At 31.2% G+C, this 18,995-nt stretch overlaps 1 protein-coding gene across 1 annotated transcript; it reads left to right on the top strand.

Annotated features, from left to right (window-relative positions):
* Positions 1–4,430: 4,430 nt before the first annotated feature.
* LOC144559397 (zinc finger BED domain-containing protein RICESLEEPER 2-like) lies at positions 4,431–7,926 on the top strand. The gene is made up of 5 exons (XM_078308415.1): positions 4,431–4,439; positions 5,471–5,992; positions 6,286–7,585; positions 7,677–7,728; positions 7,835–7,926. Exons 1-4 carry the CDS (start codon positions 4,431–4,433, stop codon positions 7,724–7,726), a joined length of 1,881 nt encoding a protein of 626 aa, XP_078164541.1. The 3' UTR covers positions 7,727–7,728; positions 7,835–7,926.
* The last annotated feature ends 11,069 nt before the right edge of the window (positions 7,927–18,995 follow it).

The following is an 18,995-nucleotide window of genomic DNA, read 5'->3' as shown; positions in this document are numbered from 1 at the left end:
TTCTTTTTCTTTTTATTATAAACTTTCAGGGCGGACAATCAAATTCTTTCTCCTAAAATAAAAAAAGTCAGAAAGTCAAGTATTGTTGAAGTTGGACAGAAATTAAGAGTTTGTCTTCATTTTTCTAACAAATATAAAATTTAAGCATACAACTTGCACAAAAACAATCAAAATTCACAAAAAAGAGTTTAGGTATCAATTCTTTTTTAGGGTTAAATTTATATATCAATTCTAAATGAGTTTAGATACCAACTTACGATTTAGAGAGAAAATATGATCATAGGACAAACAGGCTTGTCCTTCTTAATTGTTTTTCAAACTTGACACATCTCAAGTCTTAATAACGCGCGTTTTATGCACAATGACAGGTTTTAAAAAGACCAGTAGAGTATATGGAGTTTACATTTATAATCTAGAATTAATCTTTAGTCCAACGACAAAGACAATATTTTATTTTATTGGTTGCTGGCACGGGAAATTAAGAAAGAGATCGAAATGTGGTTGAAGTGTTGTCGAAGATCTGTTGAAATTGGTTGAGAGAGGAGATTTGATATTTTATTTTATTTTATTTTTTTAAAGTTGTAAATACATCTATTTTTTCTTGTACTCCTGGTAGTTGCTACTGGTTATCAAAAAAAAAAAAAAAAAGAGAGAGAATATTTACTGTGATTGTATAGAACCTGTCCAATTGATAATATATAGTGAGCATTTGTCGGTTTTCATATAGTGTAGCTTGAATTTTTTTTTTATTTGATTAAAAAGGCCGAAGCCCATCTTCTATTGAAGAAAAAAGTTAAATTACACCCTTCAATGGAAGTTTAATGCATCTAGTTCCACAACATTAGACCCTTACAAAACTCAAAAGGAAGTAAAACATCTGCATGACAAGCACAACCAAAATAGTAAGCTAGAACAGACAACAGCTTTCTAGCATTTATTCTAGGTTGCGGGCCCAAATCAAAACTCAATACAAAGAGATAACGAAGCCACTCAATGGGGCTGAGGAAAATATATGTAACTACAAAATTTAGTGTAGCTTGAAATTAAGATCCGGATAATTGATTAAATATACCTAACACCATAAAAGGTTGCAAATGTTTTCATATTGTATATGTTTGCATAAAGTTAATGTATGTTATATAATCATCACACAAAATCTTATTATAGCAATTAGACTATTTACTACTATTTGAAGAATAAATTGTCAATAGTAATTGTGTAACTTGAAATATGATCGAATTAACTGAAATGTTTCAATAGACTCTATACTACATTCTATTTTCATCACACGAATATACATTATACACAAATAAATTTATTTGCTTTTTAATGAACATGTACAACGTTTATGTTTAGAGAAGAATCGGCTTTTTATTTACTTACAAAATTAGTATTTCCGTATGAGAGATCGCAATTTAAAATTTAAATAATTATCTCTTATGAATATTAAACAATGATATCTTCAGAAAGATGCAGATTCAGTTCTTAAGAATAATATCTAAAAAATTGTCAGGTGTGCCGAGATTCTTTAATAAAATAAAATTGAATTATTTGACCTTCAATTTTTACTAAAAAATTTCTAAGTTTATAGTAGCAGATTTGTCATATCTCAAGTAGACTCTCCATAATAATTTTGAGTCGACAAATTGTACATGTAATCCGGAAATTCATGTCGCCTAACCTAATTAATCATTTATTTTTTTAGTTTGAATAGATATATGAGGAGGGATTCAATTACACACTTTTTTGGTGACACCGAATTACACTCTCTATTTTTAAAGTTTTCAAATTCCAAATAATCGATCTAAACTCTTCAACATGATGAATTTATTAAAATGTGCTTACATATCAAATTTTATATTTATTTGAATTTTTTTACTATTTATTAGTATTTTACAAAATTATTATTTTTCGGACTGTTGAATTTTTGTACCCATCTTAATAAATAGTAAAAAAATTCATAAAGATGTAAAATTTCATCTGCTAGTACATTTTAACATATTCATCATGTTGAATGGTTTGGATCGACCGTTGGACTTTCAAAACATAGTGTGTAATCCGGTGTCACCAAAAAAGAGTGTAATTGGATTCCCTCCTCTAGATATATATATGTTATACAGTAGTACATTTTAGTAATGCTCCGTACATTATAAGTGTTGGGATTTTGACGGTTCAAACCCATTGATTTAGCTTAAGGTGCGGAAAGAGTAAAACAAAAAATTTTACATCTACCTTAAGCTACGGATTAAATGAATCAAGAAGATCCGTTTAATCATATTTACAGATCTACTCCATGATTGATTTTCTAAAGCATTAAATCTATTTACCAATTAAATAGATTAATATAACAATTTATACCTTGTTTCCAAATCACAGTTGGAATGCAGACCGAGCGAGAAGAGCTACACCAAGGAAGGAATCAACTCGGAGTATCACACGCGTGATACCTCTATCGGTTATCCACCAGGACTAACCGGAGAGCGGTTTATTTCTTCTGCCAGAAATACTATAAACCGCGGAATTCTGCAGAAACACTATTCACCGAAATAGGGACATATTAAATATATTTAAGACTCCAAGTTATTCCATTTCACTTAAAAGCAAAACAAGAAATACCGCAAAGTTTGCAAAAATATATTTTTTCGAATCTCGTAATAACCGAAACCGGGGAAGAGAGAAATTCCGATTAACGAAGTAATCAGATTAATATGTGAATTAGTAAGTTTTCTCTCTACCCTCACCCCTCTATTTATAGTGTTTTGAGGAGGTTCGCAAAAGACCAAAATACCCCTCAAAACAAATCTATTTACCAAAAACCCTTGACACCTCATCCTTTAATATGTGAAAAGACCAAAATACCCCTTCCACACTCTTCTCCATGCTTCTACACCTTAAGGTGTCATGCAAGGTGGCATAGGTGTGAAATGACCATTTTGCCCTTGGCCCATTAAGGCATGAATAGTAAAAGGCTTTGATTTTGGGCTTTGACTTTGGGCTTTTAATTTTAATTAAGGCTTTGATTATTTTGAGCTTTTAAACCCATTATTCAAATCCATAATTAACAAATTAAAATCCAAATCAAATATATATAATTGTCATATACAATTATATTTCTTTTCGGTTGTTGTTCGGTAACTTTTATACAACGTAACGTGTACGTTTATAAATTAACCGTTGTTTCTGCTTGTCATTCTAAATGACATTTACAATTTAATTATATCACGTATAATTAATTATAACCATCTTAATATTAATTATAATAAATTTATAATTAATCAGTAAGATTCTCAGAGTAGCTTCTATATGGTGTGACCCAATAGGATCTGTGTTATGTTGGTAAACAGAGTTAAAACTGTTTTAACTTCTATAATCATGAGTGGTATCTGGCAACACATCATGACCATCCAATTACACAGATGATGCTGTACTGTACAATATCACGATCTAGTAAACTATTTACTTGTGTCAGTTCTTCTGTCTCATAGCTATCATATCAGTTTCAAGGTAGATGTGTGTCATCCTTGCTAACTGAATCTTTTCTTAATCTTGAGTAGATTATCAAATATAATTACTCTTGTAATTATACCGCATGCAGATAATCTAACTCTACCAAGGGGCCCAGTGATGCTATTGCTCGTATAAAATACGAGGGACAAATAGTACTTTTGGTAGACTATCACTTCCTCGGCTAAGCTATACATATGGGATTGCTACCGTTATGACTGTTTTTTACGGACAGTGGTAGATAACAATCACACATATATATTTCTCAGTGGGAACGATAAATACCTCATACTGTAGAACGTGACACTGAATGAAAACATAAATGACACGAACACAATTCTATTTAATGTGTCATTCGGGGTCTGTCAAATACCATGTTTAGGGGTGTACAAAAAAACTATTGACTCACCCGACCCGTTTGACCCGTCGGACCCGACCCGTATTTTACCGGGTTGAGATGTTACTGGGTCGGGTACAGGTTGAATTTTGACAAACCCGTTATTCTGGGTCGAGTCATAAATTTACTCTTAATAACCCGTTTATACCCGACCCGGCCCGATAATTAAAAGTCCCTTTATTTCTATGATAGAATACCCGATAATTAAAAGCATCCCATGTAAAATAGCGTAGAATACCTTTCTACCCCAGAAACATTTAAAGCAGCCTTTATTTTCTACCAAATCTGTTGACGCTTCGATCTCCTTCGCTAGCGAGTCGCGACGCGGCCGACGCCTTGGTCTCCTTTCCGCGCGGCGCACGCTCTCTCTCACGATGCCTGGGAAAATGGTTCAAATCCGTCTTCAATCTGCCTCAAACCCAAGACTGACAACCATAAATCGATTGCAAATCCTCCACTATAATTACCGTGCGCTTGTAGAATCCTCTCCTGGCGCTGTCCAAACAGGTCATGTTATCACTTTGGTGCAATGGATAAGGTAATTACCATTTCCTCCTATCTTATTGACTAATTTCTTCGTATTAGTAGTAGGTGTGGTAAACTGGAATTGGAATGATTGATGCAGCGGGATAATGCTTTTTGGGGCTGTTATGATTTTTTCATTAGGCATAATTTTATCTAAGTTTTCTAAGACTGAAATTATTGCATTTCAATGCTAGTTAGGTTTTTGAGGTGATGAATTAAGGTCACAATTTTTATAGTACACAATTTATTTAGTGCAAGTCTTTCTTCATGTTTGTAAAAACAAAACAAAAAAAATGAAAGAGTGAGAGTCTGATTTGGAGCATGTTATTTCCAACTCAAAGAATAAAAAAATAATATAGGATCATTTTTTTTTTTTAAGAGGAAGTCCGTATTGCTACCACCTGATAACTATTTTACCAGTATCAAACTAAAATACAAAGGGATACTGAATAAAATAAAACATAGTAAAAGAAAGGACCTATTTTAATGAAAATGAAATTTCTAGCTACTGACTAATTGATTATAGAGGTTGTGTTATATGTGTTTCTGTACCAGTCACAAACCTGAAGTGGTTTGGGTTCAGTACCGTTGAGACCTGCTTAGTTTATCTATGATTGTGAATTTGTGATACTTTTGTCATGGCATGTTCACTTTTCAGTTCTTTGTCGGCTCCATTTATCTATGATGCTTAGTTACCCTCCAAAACATGTCATTTTCAATCCAAGTTGACAATCATCTATTAATTAGAAATGTGTGCAATTGGGCAAAAGAATGAAATTGTATAGTTCCAAGAGCATAGATCAAAGACTGCTGACCAGATATCAGTACTTTCAATTTTATATGATAGTTTATTATCTTTATTGATTTGTTCGAAATAACCTACATTTGCTCACTTATCTATTCCTGTTTTAGTATTTTGAATATAGTTATAATATTTAATACTACATGTCTACATTTTATATATTTTTTTATATTCAAACGTTGTTTCAACTAATTGTTACATTTAATTTCACTTTTAACTTGGATTATACTTTGCTTTAATAGGTTCATGAAACAATTGCTGAGAATCAGAAAAATCATGAGCCCCAACTTCCAAAGAACATTGCAAGTAATCCAACTAAAAGACAGTGCAAAACTTCAAAGAGGAACTCTGACATTTGGAACTATTTCAAGCACAATGAAGACAAGATGAACCCCAGGGCTTCTTGCGTCTATTGTGAGAAGTCTTATGCCGCTGATAGGAGTCGTCATGGCACAAAATCCTTGTGGAACCATCTGATGTATCTTTGTCCCAACTCACCTTGTCGAGAGGAAGATCCAAAACAAAAGAAGCTTTTGTTGGAGCCTCAAGATGGCCAAGTAAGTGCAAAGCTCAAAGCTGTAACTTTTAGTGTAGATGATTGTAGAAAGGCTCTTGCAAAAATGGTTATGGTAGATGAGATGGCCTTTAGGGTGGTAGAAGGAGAGGGTTTTAAAAATTTCGTAAAAACTGTCCAACCAATGTTCAAAGTACCTTCTCGAGTTACTGTCAGTAGGGACTGTTTTAAGCTTTTTGAGGAAGAAAAAGTAAAATTGAAGAAATTCCTACAAAACCAGCGTGTGTGCTTAACAACAGATACTTGGACTTCGATTCAAAACATGAATTATATGTGTCTAACAGCACATTGGATTGATCATGATTGGAAATTGAACCAAAGAATGCTCAACTTTTGTGTAGTTCCAGATCATAAAGGGGATACAATTGGGCAAACCATTGAGGATTGTTTGATTGAATGAGGTATTGGTGGTGTATTTACTTTGACAGTAGACAATGCAACCTCTAACAGTGGTGCAATTAATTATCTGAAACGAAAAACTAGAGATTAGAAAGGTACTGTTCTGGATCACAAGTACTTACACTTGCGTTGTTGTGCTCATATTTTAATCTCATTGTGAGGGAGGGTCTGGATGAGCACTTTGAATCAGTCCAAAGTATTAGAAAGGCAGTTAAGTATGTTAAGTCATCTCCTAAAAGATTAGCCGCATTTAGGGATTGTGTTGAAAATGAGAAGATAAAGAGTAAAGGTTTGTTGTGTCTCGATGTGGAAACTAGGTGGAATTCAACTTACTTGATGTTAGAGTGTGCAGAGAAATTTGAGAAGGCATGTGAGAGGCTTGGTGATATAGATAGGGACTATCGATCATACTTTGGTGCAGATGAAGAGATTGAGAATAAAGATGATAGAAACAACAACAAGGGCAAAGAAAAAGGTAAAATTGTTTCACCACCAGTAGAAGAAGATTGGGTCAAAGCTAGATGCTTTGTCAAGTTTTTGAAATTATTCTATAGAGTTACAATCCGTCTTTCTGGATCTTCTTATGTCACATCTAACTGTTTTTTTCATGAACTTGTGTCAATTCAAACATGTTTAACCCAAATGAACAAGGGTTGTGATTATGAGTTAAAATCTGTGGCAGAGGGTATGAAAGTGAAATTGGAGAAGTATTGGGAAAATCCCAGCAATCTTAACCTATTGCTTTACATAGCTGTTGTTTTAGATGCCCGGTATAAACTGAAATATGTGAAGTTTTGCTTGGGGCAGATGTACCCAACTGATATGGCAAATGATCTAATTAGAAATGTGGAGCATACAATGGAGAGCTTATACACATATTATCTTGAACACCATGGTGAAATGAACTCAAGTGCTGATGGAGGTGCAGCATTGAAAGGTGTGGCTAGTAGTTCAAATGAGGGGCTTGGTTCTATGGATGTAGATGATGACTATTCAAAGTTTGTGAAGTCTCAGTTTAAGCGTCATTTGATGGAAGAAGAGTGTGTTGAAAGCAAGTCAAAAGTTGCAAAATATTTGGCTGAAGCATGCGATAACGGAGATGATAAGTCCTTTGATATACTAGCATGGTGGAAGGTCAATGCCTCGAGGTATCCAATTCTTTCTCTGATGGCCAAGGATGTGTTAGCAATATCGGTCTCAACAGTCCCATCTGAATCCGCCTTTAGTACAGGTGGGAGGATCCTTGATCCCTTCAGAAGCTCTCTTTCTCCAAAAATTGTAGAGGCACTGGTGTGTGGTCAGAATTGGCTGCGGTCTTCAAAAATCCATTATGATCCTCGTGAGGAGATGGAAGATGTAGAGAAATATGATATAACAACAAAGGGTAAGTACTTTATATTTTTATTGTGATGGATTTAAATTATGTTTTAATCTTGCTGGACATACAATTTTACATTCACAATTTTTTTTTTCAGAACATGCAACACCAAAGTCATCTAATGCTGGGGTTACAATTCAAGGCTAAAGGTAATTAATCCATATATGATCCAGATTCTAGGACTTTATATGACTTTATTATATTTGCTGACAAACTTAACTTTTATTTTTTATCACATCTTTATTATTATTTCAGGTACCAGAAAGCTAAAATGTTGAAGCTGTGAAGATATTTAAGAGTTTTAAGTTTAATTTGATTTTGAATTGTTATGTTTTTTTATTTCATGGATTTTAAATTGTTATGCTAAATTATTTTTATGGGTATGAGATTCTGTTTTTTGTTGTACTAATACAACATGGGTAATTACTTGCACTGTACCAGTACAAACTAGTATAACAGGGTGCTATAAATCTATTTTAGACGGGATTGTTTAACAAGGTGCTGTTGGTTTATTTGTATCTAGTTTTAATAAAAATAGTAAAAATAAATATATCAAAAATTTAACCCGTTTAACCCGCATAACCCGTAATAACCTGTATATAAAAAAAAGATGGATTGGGTTGGGTTATGGGTGGATCGAGTAAAGAATTTTTTTAACCCGGTGTAATCGGGTTGGATTCAAATTTTAATAAAATATCATTGACCCGCCCGTTGTACACCCCTGACCATGTTCCTAGAACATGTATCTATGTGATTAAAATGACATCTCGTGTTAGGTGGTTTGTAAAACTTAACCATCTTTTAATCCACATACTAACCTTATCTCGGTAATTAGTGTTCCTGCTAATTACCTTGGTCAGTGACTATTTAAGAGTATATATCATCTATACTACGGAGTTTCACAATTTCAGTCATGAACTCGAAATGATCCATAAATGCAATAATACTCAAGGCAACAAAATGATAAACATTCAATTCATGAACAAAGCTTTATGATAAATTATCGTATTATTGACTTCTAGATTATTACAAACTAACAATAAGCTTGAACTGAATTGATTTTAATGACGATCCGTACATTACAAGTTTGGACTGAATTGATTTTAATAACGTTCCGTACATTCAGAAGCGGATCCAGGATTTCTATCAGGATAGGGCACTAATCGGATTTAAATAGTTAATCGGGTTCAAACCCATTAACTTATCGGGTACACAATTGCAACTCAATCTCAATAATTATGTTTATTAAAAATATTTTATAATCATGAAATCGATTGACCGTATTCAAATATTTTTTCTATGCTAATTAAAAATTTGTTTGGTACAGTTTAAAGTGGAACTATTCTTAGCAAATTAGCAAATTGAAGTTAATACTTAGAAAAAAATTTAACTGAAATATATGTATTGAATAATAATATGTTCAAAAAGTTATGTCAGTCAATTTTCTTAGAAAAAAGTTTCATCGTCAGACGTTTCTTGTTCTCTTCTTCTCCCTCGTTATATTTATGAAATATATCATCACAGTCATAAAAAAATAAAATATGCAAAATCAAGCAAAGCACAGAAGGAATTGGTTCAAGAATTAGACTAGCTCAGGTCAGAGGTAGACACTACCTCGTTTTAGAAATAGACACACTGAACAATTAATACTTGATTGAAAATAAAAATTCAAATTCAGAGGTAGACACTTGCCTATCTCAATTTCTTATTGGGTCCGTCCATGCGTAGTAATCAGACGTTTGAGATTGAAGTTCATGACTTTCATGCATTTACTCGTAAGATCCCGACTCCGTAGCCCGGACGGTTGTAGTCTTCTAGAGGAACTGAATTGGAGTCAACGGTGTTCATTCATTCATGTGGAGGTTCATGTGCACACCAGCTCGGCAGCTAGGTATCCTTTAAGCGTGCTCTTGGCACTTGCTTTTGTTCAAAGCACCCACTAATGTTTGTTTTGTGTTTTTTTTTTTTTTTTAATTTCACAAAAGCTATAAAGTTGTGAGAGGAATTTAAAATCTCTAATTTTTGAGCAATTATAATTTCAAAAGGATAGTGCTATTTTTGAGTTAGAGCTAATTTTAAGTTTGAGAATAGTAGCTAATTCAACTTTTGATTGAATTAGTAAAATAGTGAGCTAACATATATAAGACAAACAAATAATAGTGAATTAGTGCGAGATGGGCTATGGTGCATTGCAATGCATAGGCACTCTTGTGCATTGCAATGCATAGGCACTCTTGTGCATTGGATCATAAATCACTAATTCAAAATTCAAATGACCGATCCAAACCGTTCATCTTGTTCTCCATATTAATATGTGCTTGGAGACCAAATTTTACATTTTTTTGAATTTTTTTACTATTTTTTTAGATTTATTGAAAATCTGCAAATCCGGGTGAACAGTAAAAATTTCTGGACCACTGGATCGGCAATTTTCAAAGTGGCTTAATAAATAGTAAAAAAATTCCAAAAAATGTAAAATTAGGTCTCCAAGTACATATTAACATGGAGAACAAGATGAACGGTTTGGATCGACCGTTAGGATTTGAAAACTAGAATATAGAGCTGTAACACAGTAACAAATCGTAATATGCATAGTACCATAGACTCACTCAAAATGTTTTGCATAAGTTGTTGTAAGTAGTTATTAAAATAATTATTATTCTTTAAACCGACCATTTAAATGTTCAATTCATTTCCCTGATCTAGTATAATGTCTAATTCATTTTTTAATGCAGTAAAACATAACTTTCTAGTTAAATTAATGATAGTAATATGGTCATGAATCATGATTAATGACCACAGCAATGCAATCTTCTAAATAAATTATTCTTCGTTTGTCATTAGATGTTGAAAAAACTAATAACATACATGAAAATGAAACTATTTTCATATTATTATTATTATTAAAGAAATGGGTGGATCTTAATTAAGATAACACTGTTGACTATGCAATAATCTACTTAGTCTATTTGACTAGATTTGCAAAATATATATTTGTTGAATTTTACGGTTTTTTGTCTTGAGATATTATGCAAGTTCACGATGATATAAATTACTATACACATCAAGGATGCAAGTACAATTGCTATACATATCAAGGATGAGTCATGATAAACTGAAGAATGGACTGAGAGGCATCAGGTCAAGATTAGGGTTAATTAAAATTCTGTAAAATTGGCGAAATAAGCTTGAGATTTAGGTAATTTACATCAAGCGTTGCAACGGATGATTAGATGTTGCAACAGAACAATTCAAATATCAAATTCCACAGCATAATCGATTTATTTTGTTGCAACGGTTAATTGGGCATTGCAACGGAATAAATCAATTTGGACCCCAAAAATATTCAGAGTTCCATTGTAGCAACCGTTGTAACGCTTAACAAGCATTAGGGTTTTCAGCGTAGTCAAACCGGTTAACTGGGGTTAACCGTTGCAACGGTTGATGCCAGTTACCTTATTTTGTTTCTCTTTCTATAAATAGGAACAAAATCTAGGTTTGATAACTAATTCTTGCCGCCCACAATTGCAAAATTTTGAATTCTTTTCAGATCTAGAAAACTCCATTGTTGCTTGTGCACACAACTTCAATATTAAATCAACAATCTCAAGCATACTCCACCATACTCAATATATTGTAAGAACTAGAGTAATTTGTGTGAGTTCTACTCTTTGTTTCAAACACTTGAGCCTTTCTCGTGAGCCAATTCCGTGCTCGGGTCATATGACTTCCCAAGATTTGTAAGGGCTCACCGGTTTCACCTTGTACTCATTTCTCATTGAGTAAAGAAAGATGCGTCATCAAGAAAGTCATGAAGCTCCGGAGACGTAGGCATTAGTATCAAACTCCGTAATCATCTCACATGTCAAGTGTCTCTTAATTTATCTATTTATTTTACTCAAACTTGATTAACTTAAGTTTTCTTAGCAGAACAACTTTAATTAAGTAAATATCAACCAACTAAGATTAAAATATTAAAAGTACCATATTCAATCCCCTCTAGGTGTCTTTAAAAACCAACAAACACAAGATGCTTTTGACCTCTCGATCTAATTTTTCTAGTTTTGCTCCAACATATAGATATTTTAATAATCAAATTCTATATAATTTAGAAAGATTTATAATTAAGTTATATATAAATAATTTAAATACTGTTTGAGCGTTCCTCTTGTTTATTCATGGATTTTTGAAGATTCTACATGTGATAAATTGTCGTTCAACATGTTTATCAAAATAAATAAAAAAGATGACCTCCGAAACTATTGAGTTTTGTTCATTAATTGCATCATGCAATTGAATTTTGACCCGATTATTGAGTACGAAATTTATCACTAATTAAAAATGCAATATAGATGTGAACCGATTTGATCGGACGGTGGGCATTCAAACTCAAACGCTGAGGAATAATTTTCGAACTCGCGTTGCCTCCTCAGAACTCAAAAATTAAATTCCAAACATATATTCAGGTAATAAGCTATTTAAAACTTCTAATTCATATATTAATATATACATACACACAAAACTAAGACACTACTAAACTTCATCAAAACATAACATTGCCATGATGAGGAACTCGAGAGATCTTGCCTACATGTTTTTTCTTCCAAAACAAAACAAAACAAAACCTCGATCGAATTCTTGAAACACGCAAGAAAAAACAACCTCGCTGCTATTTATAGATCTATTTCTTCGCTTTACATAGACTGAAAGAATTGAGTTGGAAAGAGCTTGCAACTCCCTCTCCTGTTTTCTTTTTTTTCTCTATCTGAATCTGATTTATCCTTTGCTTGCAATTCTCTTTCTGTATGTGAAGTTGCCCATAACTGAAACCCATGGAAAACATCTCTAACTTATTTAAGAATAATTTTTTTTTGGGGTGGTTTTGTTTTGAGTTTTTGCCGAGGTTTGAGGAGCCTTTTTATATGGGAGCTAGCGCCAATGGATTAGTGGGTTTCTAGGGGTTGTCTTTATCATGTGCTGATTGGACAGAGAATTTGTCTACGGCTCTATGGGCGGTGGAGAAACTAAATTAAATTATTTAATTACATATTTGCTACCCGCAATTGTTTATTACCAACATAATATCTTTGTGCTTGCATGTTCAAAGCATTATATTAACAGAAAAAGATATATGTCAAAGTCTGACAAATATTTTACGAATTTTGTCACTAAAGCTAGCATTCAACTTTAAGAACAAATAATTCATTGGGACCTTTTTGTTTTCTAAATCTTCATCATGAAATTGAGATTTGCCAATTATGACAATTAAGATAGAGAATCTAAGCAAAATGAAAATAAGTAGGAAAATTGCTTTTTTTTGGGGCAAATTAATCAATGAAGGATTTTTTTTTTTTTTTTTTTTTTGGTTTTGAGGTTGATGATGGTTAGAAGATATTTGTAAGTAGAATCTTGGGATATTCTTAGTGTTGGCTGTTTTTGGACAATTTAATCTTTTTTGTAATTTGGTTTATCTGTAGGTCTATGATGAAATTACCTTAGTTTAGTTTGTTGGTTTGATTCTAAATTTTATTAGCTATTTTGTTAGTATCAGATGCTTGATGATCTTAAAATATTGTATGATTTTATCTTTTTAATAAAATTAGTGAAACTCTCTCACTTTTCTTAAAAAAGATGGAGTTAGTAAGAATGACAATAAATAAGAGTTAGGTTTTGGGGTGCTCTTAGTCTAGTGGTAAAGACACATAGCTTCTATGTAGCTATGTAAAAGATAATGAATTCGAAACTTATAAAGTGAAGAAATCTTTTATAATATAAACAAGAGTATAAAAAAAAAACCAATAAGCTAGACCTTCATCTTTTATTTCATAAAAAAAAAACATGTACAGAACATCAAATATAATATTGTTACAGTAGACTGACTTGAAACATATCATCCAAGTGATCAGAGACAAAATAAAAAGGATTAAGAAATCACTAAATATTTTTGAAATAAGTGATATATTTACATGAAAAAAAATATATATTTACTATGAGTTGGTGATGATGAAATATTTAGCCGAAATTTTTATCAATATTAAAAAAATTCAAAATTTAACAATCTGCATCTATTTTCGGATTATTTCCAATTTTGTCCAATCCAAAGAATAATTTTCCGGATCCGGTCTTACTTTCCGAGAACAATTATCCGGATCCAAAGGTTCGATTTTTGGAGAATAATTCTCTGAATTTGTGTTTTTTAATTAAACATAAAATGTTATAATTTTTTTGTATTAAATATTAAAAATATTTTAAAGATTTCTTTGAAAATAGATGAAATATTATATAATTTGATTTATTAGAAAGACTGCGATAAAAAGTCCGAATCAGTATTTTTCAGGCCGGATTTTTTGCAACTATAAAAAAAATGAAATTTTTTTTTGTTATTGGAAAAAATTAAAATGATTTTGAATCTGAGTTATTAATCCCGGTTTAAAAACCACTTCTGAGTAAATAAAGAAAATATTGTGACCCTTTTAATACATTTAAATTCTAAAATATTGTATCCATTTTGAAATTTTTTTTATGAGAAATCGTTTCGTTTGACAAAAGTTAGAGAAAATTCTTATTTTTTTCGAAAATAGAAGGTATTTAACCTAGAAGTGACTTTTGAACCAGAGTTAATAACTCAGATTCAAATTATTTTTATTTTTTTCAATAACACACAAAAAATATTTCAATTTTTTTTACAGCCGCAAAACATTCGGCCTGAAAAATGTGGATCCGGATTATTCGTCACAGTCTTCCTAATAAATTAAATTATATAGTATTCTATTTATTCTCAAAAATATATATAAAATATTTATAATATTTTAATACAAAAAATAAATATATCATAATATTTTCTATTTAATTAAAAGAAAAATACAAATCCCAAAAATTATTCTCCGAAAACACAATCTGGAGAATAATACTCCGGAACAAGATTTTTGAATCTGTAGAATAATTTTCCAGAATGAAGATCTAAATCCAGAAAATTATTTTTTCGGACTAGACCGATTTTAAATTTTTCCGAAATTGAGTGTAGAATGTTAAAGTTTATAAAACTTTCTAATATTAATAAAAAAAATGGTATATTTTGCTTGGTCATGATGAATGTGGTTGCTCGGACTATACATTGTAATTTTAATATTAATAATGATATATTCATTAATTCACAGGGAATATTTTATTTTATTTGCACAAATGTCATGTACCCGTTTCTGGAAAGTATTTATAACGGTGGAGCTCTTCGGCTCTTCCTGTTTTTTACGGCTCCTCTTTGGAACTAATAATAAGTTAAATAAGTATTCCAAATCGGACTCCATCTTCCCCCCGCTCTCTCCCACTTATTTTATCTCCAGATCTAAAAGTCGTACCAGTTCAGTCCTGGATATTTTTTTGGTTACGCCCTTTGAAGTTTCCATCTGGTTTGATTTTCCCTCTAAAATTCATTTTTTCCTTTCTATTTTTTATTCTATTTATTAAATATATATATATATATATATATATATATATATATATATATATATATATATATATATATATATATATATATATATATATATATTATATATATATATTAGTAAAGTTGGAAGTCAAACTATCCAACTATTTTATAATATTTATAAAATATTTTCATGAGTTTTAAATCTATAATCTTTCACACAGAAAGTATTGCCTTAGTCATCAAATGTTGTTTCTCACCTGTTGATAATATTACTCTTATGTTTATTTCTTTAAAAAATATTTAGTATATTAAATAAGAATAATAAAAAAAACATCTAAATAAACCGCATTGTATTTTTATATTTTTCAAAATAACTTGTTGCCGTATTCAGATTGTATATACAACATAAGATATATAGTAGCAATGTTACCATCATAAAATATTTGTTCTCTTTACCAGTATACAAAATGGATTTATGATATTACCAAAGGAAGAGAAACGAGGAAAAATATTATTTTGTTAAGGGCTTTAAATAAAACTATTGTTTTATTATTGCCAGAGCAGGTTTGAATTATTGTTGTGGTAAGTGGTAAGTGGTAACTGGTAAACTGAGTTGCGTTTGGGAAAAAGTGTTTCGACTATTTTATATTTGTAGGTGCCAACACAGAGATCAAACTCCACTAGTGGGATATTTAGTCAAAAGAGACGCGTAAGGCCCCCCACCAAAAGAAACGCGGAAGATCCACCTCTAAAAATAAAGTGAAAATAATTCGCATCTTTAGTATGTAAAAATGTAAAAGTAAATCAAAATTTATATTTATTTTATCATTCAAAAGTTTGAACAGTAATTTTCTATAGTAAAAAATTCCAAAAATGTAAAATTTAGCATATATGTAAGTGTACATTTTCATATAGAATCATGTTAAACGGTTCAGATTGATTATTTGAACTTTGAAAATGAAAATATTGATATGTAGTACATAATTAATTATATACACTATGTATAGTACATAGCTTCACTTCGATCAAAATATATAGTATAACTATCATGATAGGGGTGATTTTGATTAATTAAGCTAACGATCTTTTTTTATCTATAATTTAAAAAAAAATAATAATTCTGCCATGCACTTTTCTGAGAATTCGTATCCTCTGCATTAACCCGAATTTTGAGTTAATGCTTAATGAATCTAGACTATCCGATTTGTGTTGACACAAATATTAAACATTTTTTGGGATTAAATTGGTCTGAATCTTGATTGGACAGCTGAGATGCTAAACTCGAAATACAGGCTAATGCAGAAGATACGGATTCTTTTTCTGAAATATGGTTATAATATGAGCAATAATTGCGCCACTGATTATAATATGAGCAATAATTGCATCTCAATTGCATGAATGGTTATAATATGAGCAATAATTGAACCACTCATCTAGAAGACGCCCATACATGATACTGATACATCTATGTGACTGTACTTGTTGTCGAGCAAATATTAAAATCTAAAGAGTCTGTTCAAAAACAGTTACTGATGCAAACGGATTGGACGGTTTGTTTTCATTTTTTGAATAAAGATACAAATTAAATATTAAACAAGCACTAATACGAATAAAATATTAAACGGATATGAATACATATTAAATATTAACCTGGCACAAATACATATACAAATATAATTTGAACATTAATTTTAATTTTGTAACAAAATTAATATATTATTCAGTACTTTATTTTTTCATGGGAATATAAGAATAACATAAAATACGGATTAATTCAGATAGTTGATCATTATGATGAACAAAAAAATAATTCTCGTGTTAAACTTATTACATAATTACAAAATATATATCTTGTTTAAAAAATTAATCACTAACATAACCATATTTTTAATATAAAAAAATCAATAAAATTAATATTCCTCTCTAAAAATATATAACTCTAAAATAAATAGATAAAAAATTTACGGGTATCTGTTTGTGCAGATATCCGAAAAATTAAAAATATAAAGACGGATAATTATCTAAAACAAATGAATATTCCGGCAGCATTTATGCCGGCGGTGCTGCCGCCTTTTTTTTATTTTGTGATGTCAAAACAACAAATCCAAACTGTTAGATGTTTAATCTATACTATAATATACTTGGAGATCAAATTTTACATTTTTTGGAATTTTTTTACTATTTATTAAGCTGGTTTGAAAACCGCTGATTTCAATGCTGCAGAAATTTACTGAAATCAACAGTTTCAAACCAGCTTAATAAATAGTAAAAAAATTCCAAAAAATATAAAATTTGGTCTCCAAGTAGATTATAATATAGATTAAACATCTAACGGTTTGGATTTGTTGTTTGGACATCACAAAAATAAAAAAAGGGCAGCAGCACCTCCGGCTAAAATGCTGCCGACAGCAAATTAGCCGGACCTTATGTATATATGTATACATGTATATGTATATGTGAGTTAGGTTGGGGTGCTATGGATAGATATTTTTCTGAATTAGCCGGACCTTATGTATATGTGTATACATTTTTCTGAATTTTTTTACTATTTATTAAGTATTTTACAAAATTGTTGATCCAACGGTGGCTGCACAAAACAGTAAAACCGTTGGATTAGATATTTTCAAAGTGGCTTAATAAATAGTAAAAAAAATTCAGAAAATTATAAAATTTGGTCTCCAAGCAGATATTAATATGGAGAATAAGATGAATCGTTTGGATCGACCGTTTGGATTTTGAAAACTTGAATATTGAGCCGTAGCATAGAGGCCACTATGCTATCCATAGCACCCCAGCCTAACTCTGTATATTATAAAAATCGGAAAAAGAGAAGAAGATCAACAAGCTGTCAGAGCTTGGAAATTTTTGAATAAAGACCAAGTCCTTAATTAGTGCTATATTTAGACTTGTGATATCCAACTGACAAATAAAATCAAAGTTCACCAAAAATATAAAATCAAAGTTATAAAGAGTTACGACATCACTTCATAAATATCAAATGTCTTATTTTTTGGCATACACTCTAAACAAGAAAACTTTTTTTCACAAAATTATTTAAATCAAAATACTAAGATCTCTAAAAAAAAAAAAAAAAGAGGACCGCCCGTGGGGGAGGCGGTCCGCTAGTGTTGTGACCCGTCCGTGGGAGAAGCGGTCTGGTGGCATTTTTGGGCTGCCCATGGACCTGGCGGTCGGGGCAGTTTTGAGAAAAAACTCAATGCATAGTTATTTTTAAAATTTTTTTTTTTTAGGGTTAGTCAGGGGAAGCCAATATTATGTTTCCTTTTCCTCTCTGTTTGTAATACTATGTAGCTCCTACATGGTTCTCAAAAAAAAAAAAAAAATGGCCGTAAAATTTGCTTAGTACTAGTACTACAAAGCAAAATGAAACCACGCGTGGAGCTAGTGGGTTTATCGATTAATGGTAATGTTACTTGGGTGAAAACTATTGATTCAAGGATTTGGCAAATAACAATAGCCCACGGTTTCCTCAAAAACAAACATCTCGTGGATTTGTGTATTATGAGTAGGTACGTTCCGTTCTACCCACCTGACAGTGATCAATGCTTAGTGGATTCACCAATTAGGCAATTATACATATATAAATCTCGATTAGGCCTTTCTACAATAAGTAAATCTACAGTGAACCAATCCAGGCATCCATTTTTCCGTTGAACGGTTTGGATCGGTATAAACTATAAACAAAGCAATTAAACAATTACCAACTGTTCTTATAATAATACTATTTGAAGGTTGCCTGTTCGAAATTCAAATATGAAATTTTTTGCGCATAATAAATAATTGAGTGGTTTGATTTCAAATTTTTACTAAAAAAAATTGTATTTTGAGAATTTAGTGACAAAAAATAACATTTTTCTCACGTGAAAATTAAGATGAACGAACGGCTCAAATGCTCTGCGGATCTGTGTCTTTACTGTTGCATTTTTAGTCTTACGTCCTTCAAATTTCGATTTTCGACGGGTTATAATT

Source organism: Carex rostrata, chromosome 9 (genome assembly GCF_964058835.1).
Source record: "Carex rostrata chromosome 9, lpCarRost1.2, whole genome shotgun sequence".
Taxonomy (NCBI): Eukaryota; Viridiplantae; Streptophyta; class Magnoliopsida; order Poales; family Cyperaceae; genus Carex; species Carex rostrata.
Note: the sequence above shows the minus strand (reverse complement) of the source record. Positions and strands in the feature narration are given on the sequence as shown.